This window comes from Osmerus mordax, chromosome 3, assembly GCF_038355195.1.
Source record: "Osmerus mordax isolate fOsmMor3 chromosome 3, fOsmMor3.pri, whole genome shotgun sequence".
Taxonomy (NCBI): Eukaryota; Metazoa; Chordata; class Actinopteri; order Osmeriformes; family Osmeridae; genus Osmerus; species Osmerus mordax.
Genome location: NC_090052.1, coordinates 10,603,316 through 10,621,450, shown reverse-complemented (window position 1 = coordinate 10,621,450; position 18,135 = coordinate 10,603,316). Strand labels below are relative to the sequence as shown.

At 40.1% G+C, this 18,135-nt stretch overlaps 1 protein-coding gene across 4 annotated transcripts; it reads right to left on the bottom strand.

Annotated features, from left to right (window-relative positions):
- Positions 1–63: 63 nt before the first annotated feature.
- On the bottom strand, positions 64–16,610 carry LOC136941018 (uncharacterized). Of its 4 annotated transcripts, none has more exons than XM_067233388.1 (6): positions 2,535–2,964; positions 1,380–2,089; positions 1,092–1,202; positions 737–1,013; positions 253–442; positions 64–122 (listed from the first exon to the last, which is right to left on the bottom strand). In XM_067233388.1, coding segments are annotated over exons 1-6 (1,428 nt in total). In that variant the 5' UTR covers positions 2,673–2,964; the 3' UTR covers positions 64–120. The 4 variants fall into 4 exon arrangements, with proteins under 4 accessions (XP_067089489.1, XP_067089490.1, XP_067089491.1 ...); XM_067233389.1 differs by adding an exon at positions 16,393–16,610 and having other exon boundaries at positions 117–442; positions 2,535–2,642; XM_067233390.1 differs by having other exon boundaries at positions 117–442; positions 1,380–1,471; positions 1,583–2,089; positions 2,535–2,963.
- Between the last annotated feature and the right edge of the window lie 1,525 nt (positions 16,611–18,135).

The following is an 18,135-nucleotide window of genomic DNA, read 5'->3' as shown; positions in this document are numbered from 1 at the left end:
GTACACACAAAAGAAGTTTACACCACACAGTTTGTGTTATGCATGTCTGCATGTTTCTTTGATGCATGAGCCAGTGAGTTAAGATGCCTGGGTCACATTGCAAAGTGCTTGTGCAGTTATCTCTGAAATAAAAAATAGTATTTGACTCAGCAGAGATGTGAAGAATCTATTGATGTATATGATGTATTATTATATAGTTGATACAGTTCTTCTGAAAATGCTCAAAACATTCAGTTATTTAAATGTTCTCACAAAACTGAACTGCTGCAGTGTAGATTTCACAGCCATAAGCCTGGGATAAAGCTCTTGGGTCAACAGCCTCTCTTGAAGCTGCCATTTGTTCATCAGTCAGTGGGCTTTCGATGTCTGGGACAACGATGCTGGAGTGGCAGTCTGGAGTAAGTCCACTGTTCTCCCACTCAATGAGAGGCATATCTATACCCTACAAATTTGAAAAAAAAAAATGTCACTTGTATGCGGTGTTGATTATCTATACAGACAGCATAGTTATATATATATATTTATAGAGTATATATGTAAAATTAGCATAAAACTAAGGATTGGTCATTGAGCAAATGCTTCAACATATTACATAGTAAACGCACAGCCCTATTTAGCAAAATATGGTCTATTATGGTCTATTAGACTGTTTCTAATGTTAATAATTGTGTGTGGGGGGGGGGTTGTTTTGTTTTTTACAATTGTTAACACAAAATAGTTGAATATTTAGACATACTGCCATGTGATCTGGAACTGGAATTGGCTGATGTATTTGACCCAGTGCCCACAGCTGATTAGGGGTCATATTGCCCTCCGTTCTTAATGGATGATGGTCCCAACCATTGCGAAAATTGTCCAGGTCATCTTGTAGACGTGATAGGAACACATAATGGCAACAGAAGAGGTGTGTAGTATTGGCGATATTGAGGAAGTCCTCTTCTTCGAGGTAGTGAAGGACATCATAGTAGATGTTTGTTACAGCTGTCCATAGGTCTCTCCATAGCCTCTCAATTCTGGAAAAATAAGTTTAGATGCATGGCAGCAGTCGAGTGCCCTATTTCAACTAGCTTTATCTGCACTTCTTTACTAACCGTTGATTGTGAACACTCTTCCCAGCAATGAAGCTGCCTCTTCCAGTGCCACGGACTGTAAACATGAGGCGTGCAACATCCACATTCTCCACCCCTTGATCAGCCCCTACCCTAAAACAAACATTTACAACAAAGACCATATTAAGTGTTGGTTGGTTATACAACCTATGAAATCAGCACAGGAATGTTTGAAGCATCTTACATCAAATTTACAAAAACTGCAAAAGATGATGCATGTGTTTAAGCTGTTATATGGAGGGGCCGACAAAGTTTAAAAATCATATTTACCTAAGAGGGAAACCAAACTTCTCCACAGATTCTTGGAAGAAGGCCAGGGTGGTTGATGCAAGGTTATTGGAGGCTGCAACAAGATACATTATCTGTAATACCATACACACCATTTTTGTATTAGGCAAACACATATAAGCAGGATAAACATGTACACATTTGTCGATGCGGTGCATGGAAGCTCTGACGCGGTCATACTGCACCCGCAGTCCTTGAGCTTGCAAAAGGGCTTTCACCATCCGATAACCTGAGTGAGGCTGCCTGGATTTGATGTCTCTCACACACCGATCCAATTCCTCATCTGTGAGAGTGCTGTACAGTGTCCTGACTGACATATCAGCCTCAGCCATACGTCGATGCACTGTTCGTTTTGACACCCCCAGAAGTGCAGCTATGCATGGGATGGACAAGTTAAGGTCCAAAAGACTGCTAAGGTACTCCGGAGAGAGAACCATTCGTGGTCGTCCAACTAGTCCTTGCTCAAATTGCACTGTTGAAGTTCGCTGTTCAACTTGTTCCTTTTCCAGGTTTATAAGCCTATGTAGTGATGTCAGGGCATCTACAATTGCTGAAGAAGCAGTCACCCGACTGGATACAGCATTTAAAAACACATACTCTTGTGTGACAGCGAACTCTAAGTAGTCCAAATCCAAAGGCATATGCTCTAAACGAGAGCGGAGTCTTCCCAAAATATGGTCAAGCAGCACTTCCTAAGAGAGAAAAAATGTGTCAAAAAGATTTATTATTTTCCCTCCAGGGGTTATAATGCACTTAGGGCTCGACATTTAGACGTTTATTATTGAATCCAGGTCATCACTTATAAATTCAACTGGCCTTGAATTAGTAGTATGTCTTGCCCAAAGTTTACTTAGTTTGACTATACTTTTCTAAATTCTCTTCATAGAAAAATAGTAAAATCTTAGGAAAGTTTTTATTGAATATAATATAAACTGAATAATGAACAGGTATTTTCAAACGGTCGCTAGCTTTGCCTGGGCCAGTCGGATCATACTGGCCCAAAAGTGATCAACTGGCTAGCATGTGGGGTTCCATACAGTACTGGGCCACCGTGCTTCAAGCGCTTTGCGTTTTCTTTTGGTATGAAATGCTCTATATAAATAAAATAACATTTGATTACATCGAAATTTGACTCACCGAAGCCTGGTTGCTGTCACGGGTAGCCATCGTTCTTTTCCTCTTCTCTTCTTTCTTAAGCTTGAAAGTTTCCCGCTTCCTCGGAGTGCTTGACTGAAGGTCTGTGCTCTGATAGGTCAGAAGTTGGTTTGATTGCATTGAGGCTCGATTGCTCTACCTGTCCTTGATATCCCGGATGTTAATAATCTGAATTTTTTAAACTCTGAATTTTTCGGGTCGAATTTGATAGGCTCGAATTTTTTAGGCTCGAATTTTATAGGCTAAAATTTTTTCAGCTCAAATGTTTTCAGCTCGAAAATTTTCTGATCGAATTTGATAGGGTCGAATTTTTTATGGTTGAATTATTTAAGATTGAAATTTTTAGGCTCGAATTTGAGCAACCTGAATTTTATTTTACATTGAAATATATTCAGATGAGAATTCAGTGTTGTTTAAATTTCAATATTAAGTGTTCAATGCCTTTTAAAATTCAAAACATTATGGCACTGATTTGCTTCCATAGCACAGACATATAAAGGATATCTCTGGTTTCGGCAGTCTTGGGTCACGGAAAATATATTTTTTTGTATTGGACGTACAGTTTTGCGTCTAGGTTAACTTGTTTGAGGTGTGGATTCTAGCTACATTTCTTTTATTCTCTCTTATAATCAAGCTAGCGCGATGGCTCTCCATAACTAAAAACGGTTCGACTTTTTTTCCACAATCGACCAAATTGGCCAAACAAGGTATGTAGCTACATTGAGCTTAAAGTGTACATAATCTAGCCTCCATTCTAGTGACGCTACGACTGTCATCATACGGCGAAACCAGGTCACATAGCTAGCTACGTTTTTCCAGACATAATATTCGTTACCTGGCTACAAACAAATGCTTCGTAACTGAAGAATATTTACTTTGTATTGGCGATATTGACAACAGAGGTTAAGGAACTTGTCTTTAATCAAAATATGGTCTCTGTTTTCAATTTGAAGAAGTAAATGTATCTTATTTAGGAAATGTTCCATTGCATCCTCTCTCTAGCTTAGCTTCGGCTACAGATGGACGACAATCACGATGCATGCATTATTCACGCCTACAGTGTTAATACAGTCTGTAAAAAATACCACTTTGACACACTTGCAAGATGATCCGCTGGTTAGATGTAGCATGATCTTATTTACTACCCACAATAGTTAGTCAGTTAGCTCCAGGTCCTCTCTAAAATACATTTCAGACCTTTTGAAACCTGAGCAAATGACTTTCTACTAAATTTCCAAATTATTTCTCTTTTTGCATTGTTCTTCTCTTTTCTGTAGTTTTATGCCTTCGTCCAGCTCCTGCCCCTTTCAAAAATACCTTTCGGGCGCTTTGAAGCTTCAGCTTATAACTTTCTACAAAATTTTCACAATTTTCAGCTTTTTTAGCATGGTCAGCTATCCCCATTCAGGTTTTCAGCATTCTCACTGCTGTTTCGCAGGAACAGCCTTTTCTAGTTATTAGGATTCCTCCGTAAGGAGGAAACCTATTGTTATTGTTAGTTTTATTATTATTATTATTATTAGGATTCCTCCGTAAGGAGGCAACCTATTGTTATTGTTAGTTTTATTAGGATTCCTCCGTAAGGAGGAAACCTATTGTTATTGTTAGTTTTATTATGAGGGTTCCTCCGGTAGGAGGAAACCTATTGTTATTGGTGGTATTATTAGGATTCCTCCGTAAGGAGGAAACCTAGTGTTATTGTTATTGTAAGTTTTATTATTAGGATTCCTCCGTAAGGAGGAAACCTATTGTTATTGTTAGTTTTATTATTATTATTATTATTAGGATTCCTCCGTAAGGAGGAAACCTATTGTTATTGTTAGTTTTATTGGGTGTGCTCAAGCCTTCGGCGAGAGCACAACCTTTCTCTCACATATATATTATTATTATTATTATTTTTTTTTGCCCCCCTAAAACTCAGTCAATATTTGGCCTACATAGAGAACGTAGGTGTCAAAAGTTTCGTCTTGGTAGCGATTGAGTTGCTTCTATTGGAATTTACGTTCCGTTGCATGGTTTAGGCTTCAGTTAAGTTTTTGTGGCGAAAAGTGAAGCTAACGGTGGCTAATTTGCTAGCCACAGTCACTGACGTTACTAACGTCACTACGTCACGAAAACACGCGTGACTACTTTTGGCAGAACATTCGTTCGCAATACTCGGAGTTGGTGCATGTCAGTTTAGGCAGAGGTAGCCTTTTAAACCTCTACAGCCATGCCCCAATTTGCCTATATTCAAAGTGATGCCATTTGCATCCCATTTGTCCCAATTTTCTGAAATTCATTAGATATGCCTTATTTCTCATGAGGAACAAAAAAGCCTCAAGAACCTATAACGGGCGCCATATTGGATTTCTCTGTACAATAAAGATTAAGGAAACACGTTTTTTCGCTACTCCCCCTTCAATTCTGGTGCAATCTTCCCCAGAATTGGCACACATCATCGTCAGAGCAACCCTCACTCATTTATTCAACATATTTTTTATTTTCACAACCGTTTGTCTGGTACGGCTCCTCAGCGCGCGCGTGCTCCACATTCTCACACACTCAGCCTTTCCCTTGACACACGCACAAGCTTGACGAGACGCATACACAACATTTCAGGCAATTGTGGGCTGACCAAGCCCCCACTCATTGCTTGGTCTTTAGCAAAGGCCCATGTGGATCTTGATGGTATTGCATTTCCGATTTTTTATGCGATGGTAAAAAGTTCTCAAAATCCTGAAACATTGATAGTATAGGCCAAGAGTAACTACCACACCACAAATGGCTCAATATCACCCATAAGTGACGCTACAGGCCACGCCCTGATACACAAAGATACAAGGCTTTCTGGAATGGGTAGGCTCACCAAGCCCCCTCCCTTCACTCCTTGGCTTGAAATAAAAGCCCTTGTGGATCTTGATGGTATTGCATTTCAGATTTGGTATCCCATTGGTAAGTCTGCAGCATGGAATTTTACAGTGACAATTTGTAAAGAATATACATTTTTCAATGGTTTGTAATGTTAGGAGGAATCCGCCATTGCTGCTTGCAGCTATATTTATCATTGTTTCTCTTCTCACCCCTAAATCTTCGTCAATATTTCGCCTACATAGACAACCTAGGTGTCAAAAGTTTCGTCTTGGTAGCGATTGAGTTGCTTGTATTTTTTTTTACGTTCCGTTGCATGGTTTAGTGGCGAAAAATGAAGCTAACGGTGGCTAACTTGCTAGCCACAGTCACTGACATTACTAAGGTCACTACGTCACTAACGTCACGAAAACACGCGTGACTACCTGTAGCAGAACATTCGTTTCGCATCTGTTAACTTGGGGGATAGCTAGGCTAACTATAGCTTTACTGCAAGGCAGCTGCAGAAACGCCACAAGCCACAAGAGGCCAGGGTGATAACTATTTACTCATTTTACTTTGTGATGTGAAACACAATTGTGAAATGTAATGTACAATATTAGCTGATATTATTAAGGAAGTAGGCCCACATCTACTTTTGGAAATGGTAATCTACTATTTCAATGAAGCATTAGCGTCATGACATTAGCCTCTGTTGCCCGGGCAACACATACTACAGTAGTCTATGATGCATCTGTTTTCAATCGTTAAAATAAACATTCCTCACAAATACATTTTCGTTGTAGGATTTATTATGACATTACATTACAAGTAAACGATTTGTTGGTGAAATTATCAAAGTCTTTCAATAGGTGAAACTATCTGACTACTAACCTGAACTTCATTGCCACAGCCTAAACTTTGTTAAACTGTTCATGAAAATAATTAATTTCAGCCTAAACCGTACAACGGAACGTTACATCGAATTCAACCAACGCAATCGCTACCAAGACGAACACAGCAGTAGTCTAGTACTGTACTGTAGTAGTAGAATTTACCGGGGCAGCTTCTCCACACAGGGCTCTATCGCATTTTGTGTTGTTACTGACAATGATCGCTACCAGTGAGCTTTTTATGAATGAGCGATTTTCCACTAAAAATGTCAAGCTTATTTACGTTTTTGGGGGCATATTTTCAGTTAGCAGATGGAACTGGCTAAATGCCAGAAAATATCACGAGAAGGGAAAACTTAAAAGGACGTTTAAGTCATAGAGAGCCAAATGTATTCGTTTTGATTCAGCTATGAGGCTGCCTCTTGCAGGGGAAATGGGAAGACATCATATTTCATTCTACACTTCACTCGTATTTTGAGTTGTAAATGAGCAGCAAAAAAAAGATGCTTTTAAATCTATGTAATATTTATAAATAATAAGTAGGCCCTATGCATTTTTATATAAAATAAACAGAAATATCAGTTGTAAAAATGTCATTCAAAAACCGACCCCTGTGCAACCGACGCAAGCAAGCACACCCTACAATTTCCCCAGAAATTGTACCCTCTCTAGTTGGGTGTGCTTTGCCTTCGGCAAGGGCACAACCTTTGTTCTCTCACATATATATTATTTATTTATTGTTTATTTTCGCCCTCCTAAGGATCAGTCAATATTTGGACTACATAGACAATGCCTGTGTCAAAATGTTTGTCTTGGTCTCGATTGCGTTGCTTGTATTTTTATTTACGTTCCGTTGCACGGTTTAGGAGGTTCCAATGTTTTTGTGGCACAAAAGTGCCTTTAGTCGACGAAGGGTACTCAGTGCTAGCTACGTCACCACGTCAGCACACGTTAGCAACGACGCATGGATTGATGTGCTGTTGCACAGCGAGTATCGTATCGTGCCGTGGTGTACTACTACCAAAGATCTTATATTGACTCTTTTCTACTACTAGCAGCATCATACATGTACATTTAAGCAAATCAAGACTTGCATGTACAGTAAGTAGTGTCACATTAAAGAATGTATGTAAAGTTTAAACTCAAGCTTGTGTGGTGCGTCGCTGGCTTCCGTGCCACAGCCTAAACTTTATGTCAAAACAAACATTCTCATTTCCGGCGCTTTCAAACAATCCCCTCACTCAGTGAAGTTTGGCTAGCCACCGCAACTAGATTGCTCGTAGAAAACTTCTTTTGAATTAGCCATTTCTCCCTAAATAGATGTAAAGCTTATTTACGTTGTTGGGGGCATATTTTCAGTTTGCAGATGGTACTATTTGAATCGCGATTCCATCTGAAATACTGCCGGTGACAACGTTGTTACAGTAGCTTGTTTCAAAGGGGGTTTGCGAGTAGGCTAAATCAATGGTTCCCAAACAGTGTGCAGGGATTTTGTGACAGCCATACACATTTTGCAATAAAATATCAAAATGTATGGCTTAGCGCCAGTAAGATTTGTAACAAAATATCAGCCTTGGTGGTGGCACATACAGCGTACAAGTTAATGAACTTGGTGGCGCGTTCGAACCGCTCTTGCGCAAAGAGCGAGAGCCGCAACACAGACGCGCAAAGAATGTTACCTCAGAATGTCCTGTCAAACAACAATAACGGCTTGCGGTTAGCTAGTTTTTCTCAAACGTCATTAAGAAAGAAAGAAAATGGATCGCTTTATTGTGAGGAGCAAACCACAGATAGTCAGCGTAGAAGAACCACCTAAAGAGAAGAAAAGAAAAACTGTCAGCAGACAGTATCATGAAAGCTACCTGTCTTATGGCTTCACCTGGACCGGGGATGTCAACTGCCCCCATCCCGAGTGCGTCATCTGTCGGGAGAAGTTGGCTAATGCTAACATGGTGCCAAGTAAGTTGAAGAGGTACTTGGAAACCAAACATCCCTTTCATGTTGAGAGAAACTTGGCCTTCTTTAAAAGAGCGAGGGATCTGAACCAGAGGCAGCAAGACCGTTTGTTGGATTGTGTAAAAGTGTCTGATAAGGCTATGGAGGCAAGTTATAATATAACTTGCCTAGCGGAGCTTATTGCAAAGCAGAAAAAACCACACACAATAGCGGAGACGCTCATCCTCCCCGCTTAAAAAAAATTGCAGGTGTCATGCTGGGTCCAGATGCCACAAATGCCTTATCAAAAGTGCCTTCGTCAGATAATACAGTCAAAAGAAGGATTGACGACATGTCAGATGACATAGAACAACAGTTGACGGATAAACTGCAGGTCAGCGGCACATTTTCTCTACAGATAGACGAGTCAACTGACATAAGTGGGGCTGCCCAACTTCTGGCAAACGTCAGATATGTTGATGGTGATTCAATCAAAGAGACTTGTTTATTCTGTAAAGAAATGGAAAGCCACACAACAGGGGAAGAGATATTCAGGGTAACTAATGACTATTTAAAAGAGAAAAGTCTGACCTGGGAAATGTGCGTCAGTCTTTGTACAGATGGTGCGGCATGCATGACGGGGAGAGTGAGAGGTTTTATTGCCAAGGTGAAAGAACAAAACCCAAATATTGTGACAAACTACTGTATTTTACATCGAGAGGCATTAGTTGCCAAAACCATGCCCCCGGAGTTGGCTGAGGTGCTGGATCAGTCTGTGCAGGTGGTGAATTACATTAAATCAAGGCCCCTAAAGTCTCGGCTATTCTCCCAACTGTGCGCTGAGATGGGAGCTGACCACCAAAGCCTACTCCTCCACACAGAGGTACGTTGGCTGTCACGGGGAAAAGTCCTGTCCCGTCTTTATGAGCTGCGAGAAGAGGTTTTGGAGTTTTCGAAAGAACACTCTGTCCCTCATAAGGACAAGCTCGCGGATCCGAGGTGGTGCACCAAGCTGGCTTACCTTGCAGATATATTTGGGCATCTCAACAAGTTAAACACCAAGCTTCAGCTAGGGAGCGCGCTTTATTTGCTGAACACCTTCAGACATTAAAAGAGAGGTTTGAGCGCTACTTTCCACGTGTGGCCGACATCGAGGACTTTGCCTGGATTCGAGCCCCATTCAATCAGGAATCCTCAACAGAAAAGCTCATTTTGAGGGAGAGAGAGGAATGTGCAGAGCTCCGGATGGACCGCACAATGAAACTCAAATTTAGTGAGCTCCCACTGGATCAGTTTTGGTTGGCTTCTGCATCAGAGTACCCAACCATCTCCCACCACGCGATTGAACAACTTCTTCTTTTCCCCACTACTTACCTGTGTCAGTTGGCATTCTCTACTCTAGTTTACATGAAGAGCAACAGGAGGTCACGCCTCTCCGTTGAACAGGACTTGCGAGTGGCCCTCTCTTCAGTACCACCAAGAATTTAAAAAATCTGTGAGCAACGAAGATATCAAAACTCAAGCTTGTCTTGTGAGGGAAATTTATTCAATAAGAAAAAACGCTCAAACGGTTTGCAGGTGAATAGCCTACACATGTGTGCGTCTTTTAGCAAATCTGTGTGCAAAGTCTTTTACCACACTCTTTACATCTAAACTGCGCGCACATTCATTTTCTATGCTAAGGATGGCCAGACCTGACAGCCTCTCTTGTGACATGGATTATGATATATGTTTTGATCAGTTTCAGCTTGGAAAATTGCCTTTCAGCGCTTGCGACAGTCACGGGTATTGTCAGAAATAATTTGATGGCCGTGGCTACATCAGGCACACTTGATAGTATGGAGTTGTGTTTTATTATTAGCCTGTTCGCTAAATTATAAATGGAGCCATTTTTTGTCGTGTGAATCTTGTAGAAAGCAATGACTGTATGTTTTACACGATCATAATATGTATATAACTGAAATACAATGACTTATTGTAACTTTGATTATGTTTTTTTGTATGTTTAAATAGTCAAACGCAATCGCTGCAACTGCACGATACTACTGTCGCATACGTTATCACGTTTGCTAATAATGTCAGCTATGTAGGCTAATATATTTTATAATTAAGCACTTTTTCTACTTTCTCTTTTTTTTGTAGTTTCACTCCATTTCAATGTTGTCAGCTTGATAGGAAGTCAATAAAGGAGCAAGGCAAATTTTCCTGGCTCTTGGAAAGGAGGCTCTGTTAACGCTAGGAAGCACAACACAGACAGAGCAGTACAGCTGTCAAAGTATAGGCTAACGTTAGCTACGTGGTACAGTAATGTTAGCTATAACAAACAGTACAATACCTGTCTCTTCTGGCAGATGAGTGCATCCTTCACCGGCTGGTCGAAAAAGACATTTGTAATTTTGGGAAGTTTGGCATTTAATTCCGAAATTTTCTGTTTTGAATGCCGCTTTTGGGCACCGCTTTTAAATGTGCGTTTCATTTTTCCTACGCTACAGTTAGCTACCTATTTGCAGCGGGCTCGCCGGTCTGTGTGACCATCTGACCTACTCCGTCATGTCACTTACCTTGCTAACAAAGAAAGCACAATTAAATATACTTTCCTTTATTTTTATATCAACTCTGGAAACACAGACAAGACAATAAGACATCTCATGTAATTCAAATTGGATAAAACAGGGGGCCCTCATCCCTGCGAGGCCCCCCCGCGGTGCGGGGGCTGCGGGGGTAATCTTTACGGGCCTGAGCAAATGTTAAATAGCAAATGTACAATATAAAATGTTTAAATGCTGATTCAAATATAAATTAGTTGTAAGTTTACAAACTTTTAAATTAATTATTGAATTATTTTGTCAATAAATATTTTATGAGTAATATAGTTTTTTGACAAATTGTATTTGGCATTAGTTGTTAAAAAAGGCCATAGTAAGTTGTTAAGTTGCCCAGTTAAGGCGTGTCTATTTAAATGACCATATATGGAAATCACGTTGGTCACATGACTCCACTCCGCACGTTACAAATGTTTTTGGTTTGCTTTACGGCACATTCGGATGGAGTGGCAGCTTGGTCCGGGCACTTTTGCACTTTCTTGTACTTGGTTGTCTTTAAAGGTTTTTATAGTGTGGTACCCTTGTATATAGGTCACTTCAGTCATACATGGAAGTCACGTTGTATGCCCAGTGAAACACCGTCATTGTTGGCCTCACGAGGGCTAGTTCCCTGTATAATGTATTATTCAAATGGTACTACAGAGTTATGTATTAATGTATATTTTCTGTTTGTGCTTTACCACATACACCTCAATGAATTCATTGTTTTTACAAGTATTTAATACAAAGAGTTCTACTGGATATCCAAGTCTCCCTTTTTTTCTTCATTCTAATTGGATGACCCTCAGCGATTGCACCTTTCCATATAACATCAGTAAATAAAAATAACGTTTACAGAGTGATAACACATGTTATAGAGGCGCTTTGCACAGATATGAATACAGGTGTGCCTTGAGATTTTGACTTGCCTTTTGGTGTGCCTTGGGCACAAAACGTTTGAAAACCACTGGGCTAAATGCTTGAAAATATCACTAGATTGGAAAAAACTTAAGGGAACGGACCCATCTGCAACCGACGCAAGCGAGCACACCCACAATTTCCACAGAAATTGTACCCTCTCTAGTTAATCTTCCTCTACCATTGTAGTCTATGGCAGCCCCTAGAACCGTATGGTTAAAAGTTGTGAAATTTGGCACACTCATTATGCACAGTACCCTCTTTATATTCACCAAGTTTCATGTCTCCCATTCGAGCACTCTAGCGCCACCAATGGGTCAAAGTTGGACTTGTGTTTACACACATAACTTTTGAATCGTATGACCGATTTTCAAAAATGAGGTACCGTTGGATTCCCTGGATCAAGGCGAGTTCAACACACTCTATGACGTCAATTTCCGGTTATATAGATTTTCCGCCATTTTGAATTTAAGAAAACACGTTTTTTCACTACTCCTCCAATTTTTGTCCAATCTTTCCCAGATTTGTCACACATCATCGTCAGAGCAACCCTCATAGAAGTTATCAAACGATTTTCCAAACCGTTTGTCCGGTACAGCCAATCAAAATCGGCAACAAAGCAACCAAACAGGAAGTTGGTTCATATCTCAGCAACTCTTTGAGAGATCAACACCAAACTTGGTATGTTGACTCGGAACCCTCTTATGAGGATGTCAACACAATTTGGTGTCATGTGATCACTGGGCGTGGCCGCAGGAAGCCAAAATGTGTTTTGGCCAATAATTGTCGATTTGTTTGCCTTTATTAACCCTTGTGCTGCCTTCGGGTCACATGACCCAAAGGTTCATAACGAACCATCGTTGTGTTTGCCCAATTTTACCCAATACAAAAACAAATACAAATAATTTTATTTTTACCTTTGCAATGTGGGGGATCTGAGACAGCCCAACGGTTAAAAGAAAATGCTTCACTTTGTTTTTGTATGCGGTAAATTTGTCGCAATACGACGGTGGGTCACAATGACTGATGGGTCACAATGACCCGAAGATAACACAAGGGTTAAGGGATTCCTTTGTCTCATGATATCTTGGGACATCCCGTGTGTGACTAAGAATTTGTGATAATAGCCGAATTGATGCGGCCGCCATTTTGAATTCATTGAAAAACGTTTTTTCTCTATTCCTCCTACACATGTTGTCCAATCTTCACTACATTTGGCAGAGATTATCTTCAGTCCAAGCCTAACAAAAGATATCACATGTTTTTAAGATTTTCGAAACCGTTTGCCCTGTACAGGCAATCAAAATGTGCCGTTAAGCCAGTAAACAGGAAGTTGGGTCGTATCTCAGCAAATCTTTGATGGATTCACACCAAACTTGCTGCGTGTACTCGTTACCCTCTTCTGAGGATGTCTAAAATGTTTTCTGGGTCATTTGACTTCTTGGCCACCTCATTGCTGCTTGCAGCTATATTTACAAATACTTTACTGATTAGAATGAATTCAGGAACTATGCTTTAGAAATGATGAACAAAGAAATTACTAATAGCTTGTAAATAGTTTATAAAGAGACAATTATGTATTTTACAAATGGTTTTCGCAATACTTATTAAGTGTGAAACTTCTATTTATAAACTGAATTTTGGACAGCCTTATTTACTATGAACAAACCATTTATGAGTGTGTGTACAAATGCTTTATTGATGAGAATTAAGATAGGAACAATGCTTTACAAATTATGAATAAAGCATTTAGTAATAGTTTACAACTGGTTTATAATGGGAACATGATTTCATTTATAAATGGTTGTTTTGTTATTAATTAAGTATAATTCATGTATTATTATTTTTTATTTTTTATTACCTAATAGGTAACAAATGCTTAATTAATGATGAATTGTGTGTAGTTATTATAAAGAATTTTGGGACAATTGTTTTACGATCCTCAATACATCAATACAACATGGATATATAAACACAATTCAACAACCTAATGGAAACCAACAATGTTATCAATAACAAAACCGACACAACTAGTCAAGGTCAGTCAGTTGTGTCAAAAGGTCAGTTAGATTGTGAAACATTGTCACAACCCTCATCATCGTCACCATATCATCATCATCATCAAAGATCAACACCATCTTCCCCCCTGGCCTGAGTTCAGAAGAGAAATGGAGATGGTAATGAATGAGTGACTGTATCTGTTGCTTTGGACAGGGGGAATCTGAAACAGGAGCCAGAAGGTAGAATTTGAAACTGTCAGTGAAGTGAGCAAGGTGCTGTTTGAGAGGATGGAATCAGCATGGGCAGTTGACGTAGCTCTAGGGGCTAGTCTGAAAGAGTCTTAGGGGAGGTGGAGGGATGGACAGAAGGTGTTAAAAGAGAGGTGATGTGACGGTGTGAGAGACAGCTGTGGACAACCGGGGAATGTGTGAACAGGAAGAGGCATGAAGAGAAAAGAAGTACGGATGAAAGAAGTTGAGGTAAACTTGAGGTAAACTGGAGTTCTGGGATTCAAATCAATCTCTGTGCAGTGATTAACATTTCAACAAGAGCCTTTCTCTAAGAAGGAGTAAAATGCAGTCAGGGAAGCGAAACACGACCACCATCAAAGATGGTAAAGAAGTCCAGTGATGAGTCTTGACAAAGAGAACTCCTCTCATCAAGCTCACCCTGGTACAAATGGAAGTGACCTCAGGACAGTACAGACAGGGAGTGTACATACTGTATGTCTGCGTGTGTCTACCACACCAACACATACACACACCTACATACCACCTCATCTAAGTCAACTGTTCATTATCTGAGAAAGTGTCATCCCAAACAGGTTGTGTCTGTGTGTGTGCATGTGTCCATGCACATGTACATGCTTTGTGTGTGTGTGCATGTGTGTGTGCACATATGCTAATCAAAGTTGATGGAAGTGGTTACGCACCAGAATATTTCTCATGTACAGTGTTGGGCAAGTTACTGAAAATTAGTTACAGTTACTAGTTACTTATTTTAAAGGTAATTGAATTACTTTACCAGTTACTGTATATCAAAAGTAATTAGTTACTAGGAAAAGTAACTTTTAAGTTGCTTTTATGTCTGCTTTTTTACTGGAATTTTGCTTATTAGTTGCCTGAAGGCAACTGACTCAACAGTTGACAAGGGATGCATGTCATCGACAACATACCTAGCAATCAATTTATTCAGCTCTGCCTGGCTTATCGGCTGCACTGCAGTCCGTGTAAAGTCTAGCCTTGGTTGTTTGCATGGAGTGGCGCCTTCAGCATCCGTAGGGCTGGGGTCTTTCGCTACTAGCTTTGTCGAAGCGTGTTGTTTCAACAGGTGCTTCAGAAGATTGGAATTGCTACTCCTAGATGTGGATAGTTTCTTTGCACCTGCACATAATGTACAACTCACCACTACATTTTTGTCTTTAATTTCGACAAGCGAAAAGTAATGTCCATACTTCCAGGAGCGAAAGCTCATTCTATCCGCACTGTCGGCCATGATGTGGTTTAATGCTCATTGATTGATTCGATTGGTGTATCATTGCGCCACCAAGGTCCTGCGATGTCAGATCAGAAGCAGCTAAAGTAAACATTTAAGAAAGTAGGCCTATCTTGTCTTCTTGTCTGCAAGTGTTCATTTTTCACAAAAGAGAGTAACGAACTCATTTAAATGAGTTTTTAAATGCTCGTTACCGCTAAAAGTAGTGGAATTACAGTCCCAACACTGCTCATGTACCTCCAAATGAGTTTGAGTGATTTTTAAGATGGCTATATAAACCACCAACATTAGATCGCAAGTCCTTGACCATGTAAATATATTATTCAAGGACACAGGTGGATCCTGTAGGTAACATACTGAGGATTTTTAAGAAAATACATTACAATTGCCCTTAGGTTGGAGAAGCCACCTCCCTGAAAAGAGTCTGCAGGTTGGGATGTCTGCAATGTTATTCATGCAGAGGAAATACAGAGAGAACACTGAAATGGTAATGTTTTTTTCTTCCCCCTAATGTGCTAAACGAACCGAAACAGAAACCGTGACCCATAAACCGCAATACAAACCGAACCGTGGGCTTGTTTAATTGTTGCACCCCTAGTTCTCACAGCAACACCTCCGTGAGGAATATGTAAATTCTCTTCTCACCCCCATACCCAGTCAATAAACTACTGATTTAAATGGAAGTTTAAATTTTTTATAACAAGCCCTCAACAAAAGTTGGTAACATGAAACACACACGCACTCTACAGTTTACAGTGAGAATAACTGAGAGACGAGACAAGTTCAAGCATTCAGCCATAGCATTGTGACAAATACTGTAGGAGACATTGTTAGTCCATCTTGTTGAATCAACTTAATGTCTTCTTTTGGTCAAGGCTGTCTCTTTCTGCTTGCTGTGTCAAATACTGCTGTATTTGCAATACAATCAAACACTTTAAGTGCATTTGATTTTGGTTACCACAAACAATTAAACTAAGAAAGCTGTCTCTAAAAAGACAGAAAAACAAGGCAGCTCCAACACACCTTAAATGTCATAATCTGATTATTGTAGTTATACATTTAACTTATTTTAGTGTACCTTTTTAGACTTTATTTGATCATGTCAGTGTGCTATTACATTTCTATATACACTGTAGTCAGCATATATTGACCAGTTCCGAACCCCAGTATGTCCAAATTAGCTCTTACCGCTGCAGTATTGTATTGCCGTGGAGATAAGAATCAGAACAGTCTGCTGTTTGGTTGCGATGATGTCATCCAGAACTTTCTCTGCACCCCTCCAGCTTGACTTAAACTGGACTTTGAGTCGGGTTTGGCCATCACACTTGATTTCTCTTTGGCTGCCCTTATTATCGCACAGAAACTCAGCTCTGCTTACAACTCTGCTCTGATCGTCTGTCTATGCTCTAATTGTCTGTTTACTTGAGTGTGTGTGTGTTGGGGGGGGGTATAACTGGGAAAACCTAGACAGCGTTTTATGGTCATGATGACTGGATGTTATTTGATCATTTAAGAAATGTTGTCCTAGATATAATAGCGTGGTAGTTTAGGTGTAGGTGTGTGCCTGCATATGTACATGCATCGATGGCATCCCTTTTAAAATCTCATGCAACCTTATTAGTGTCACACAGACACACATTCATGGATGACAGGTGATGAGCGACTCAATACCACGAGATGTGTCCACCTGTTTGGAAAACAGATCTACAGTCACCAGCATGCGTCATGCATACTTTAATATGTACATTGCATCAACAGGCTTTATTTAGCTGCTACCATGTGGAAGCAGTTAGATGGATGGATGTCAGATGTGTATGCAACAGACTACTTCTGAATTACAGCAAGAGAAACCAGCAGATTTGAAGATACAAGCGCAAGGCTGTTGAAAGCATTTAGAGGCTTATGAGGTTAACCGCGTGAGACAGCTGGATTTGGGAGATCATCACCATGCAAGAATCCATCTTGCCAAGCTCCAAGTTTTTTGTTTACACCCAAACCACAGTGGTTCGGACCAATCAGGGTCCTATGAGGAACTTTTGTCAGCTTTGGGCACGGTTGAAGTTAGTCTGTGATAGACAGTGATAGACAGATGGTTCATCCAATCACCTGCCAAGTGTTTTTTGAAAGTGACTGCCATATTCCAAACAGTTTCAAAAGACAATTTCACAGATGGTTATATGTTACTAACCATCTGGAGAGTCAGGTTTATATGAGGTAGGAGATGGGAGAACAATGAAGTACAAATAAATCCAAACCATGCAGTGGTCATTTCTTTTCTTCTCTCTTTCCTTTCCTCTGGTTTATCCTAACACCCAATAATATTCACATGCAGCATGTTGTCTTCCATTCAGTCTCTGTCTCATTGTTTTGTCTCTCTCTCTCTCTGAAAATCACTATCCCTGTACACCAACCCATAGCTAACTCTCTCAACATATCCTAGACATTTCAAGACAAACCAAGCCAAGATATTCTGCATTGCCATGTATATTCAATATCTACAGTATACGTATATGTAATGATGGTTAGTTATGAACCTTTGGGTCATATGACCCGAAGGCAGCACAAGGGTTAAAAGGACACTGTGGGAGATATGAATAACCTGGGCCAGCGCTGTCAGCCTGACAGTGTGAAAAGGGCACTGCTGTTGTGTTTCAAAGCTGCTTCACCCCTTACTCCAGACAAGCCATCTCAACAAATGAGAAATAAAACATCCCTCCTAACCACCACCACCTCTATGCTTCCCTCTAAATCAGAGGATGGCAATTAATTTTCCCAAAGGGCCACATGAGAAATTGAGACCGTTGTGGCGGACCGAACCAATAGGCTGAACTTAATTCTGCTCAATATTAATTTGATTACTTTATAAAAAAACAGTAAATTATATGGTTTTGAGCTGCTACTACGTAATACAACATGTATTACTAGAGACGG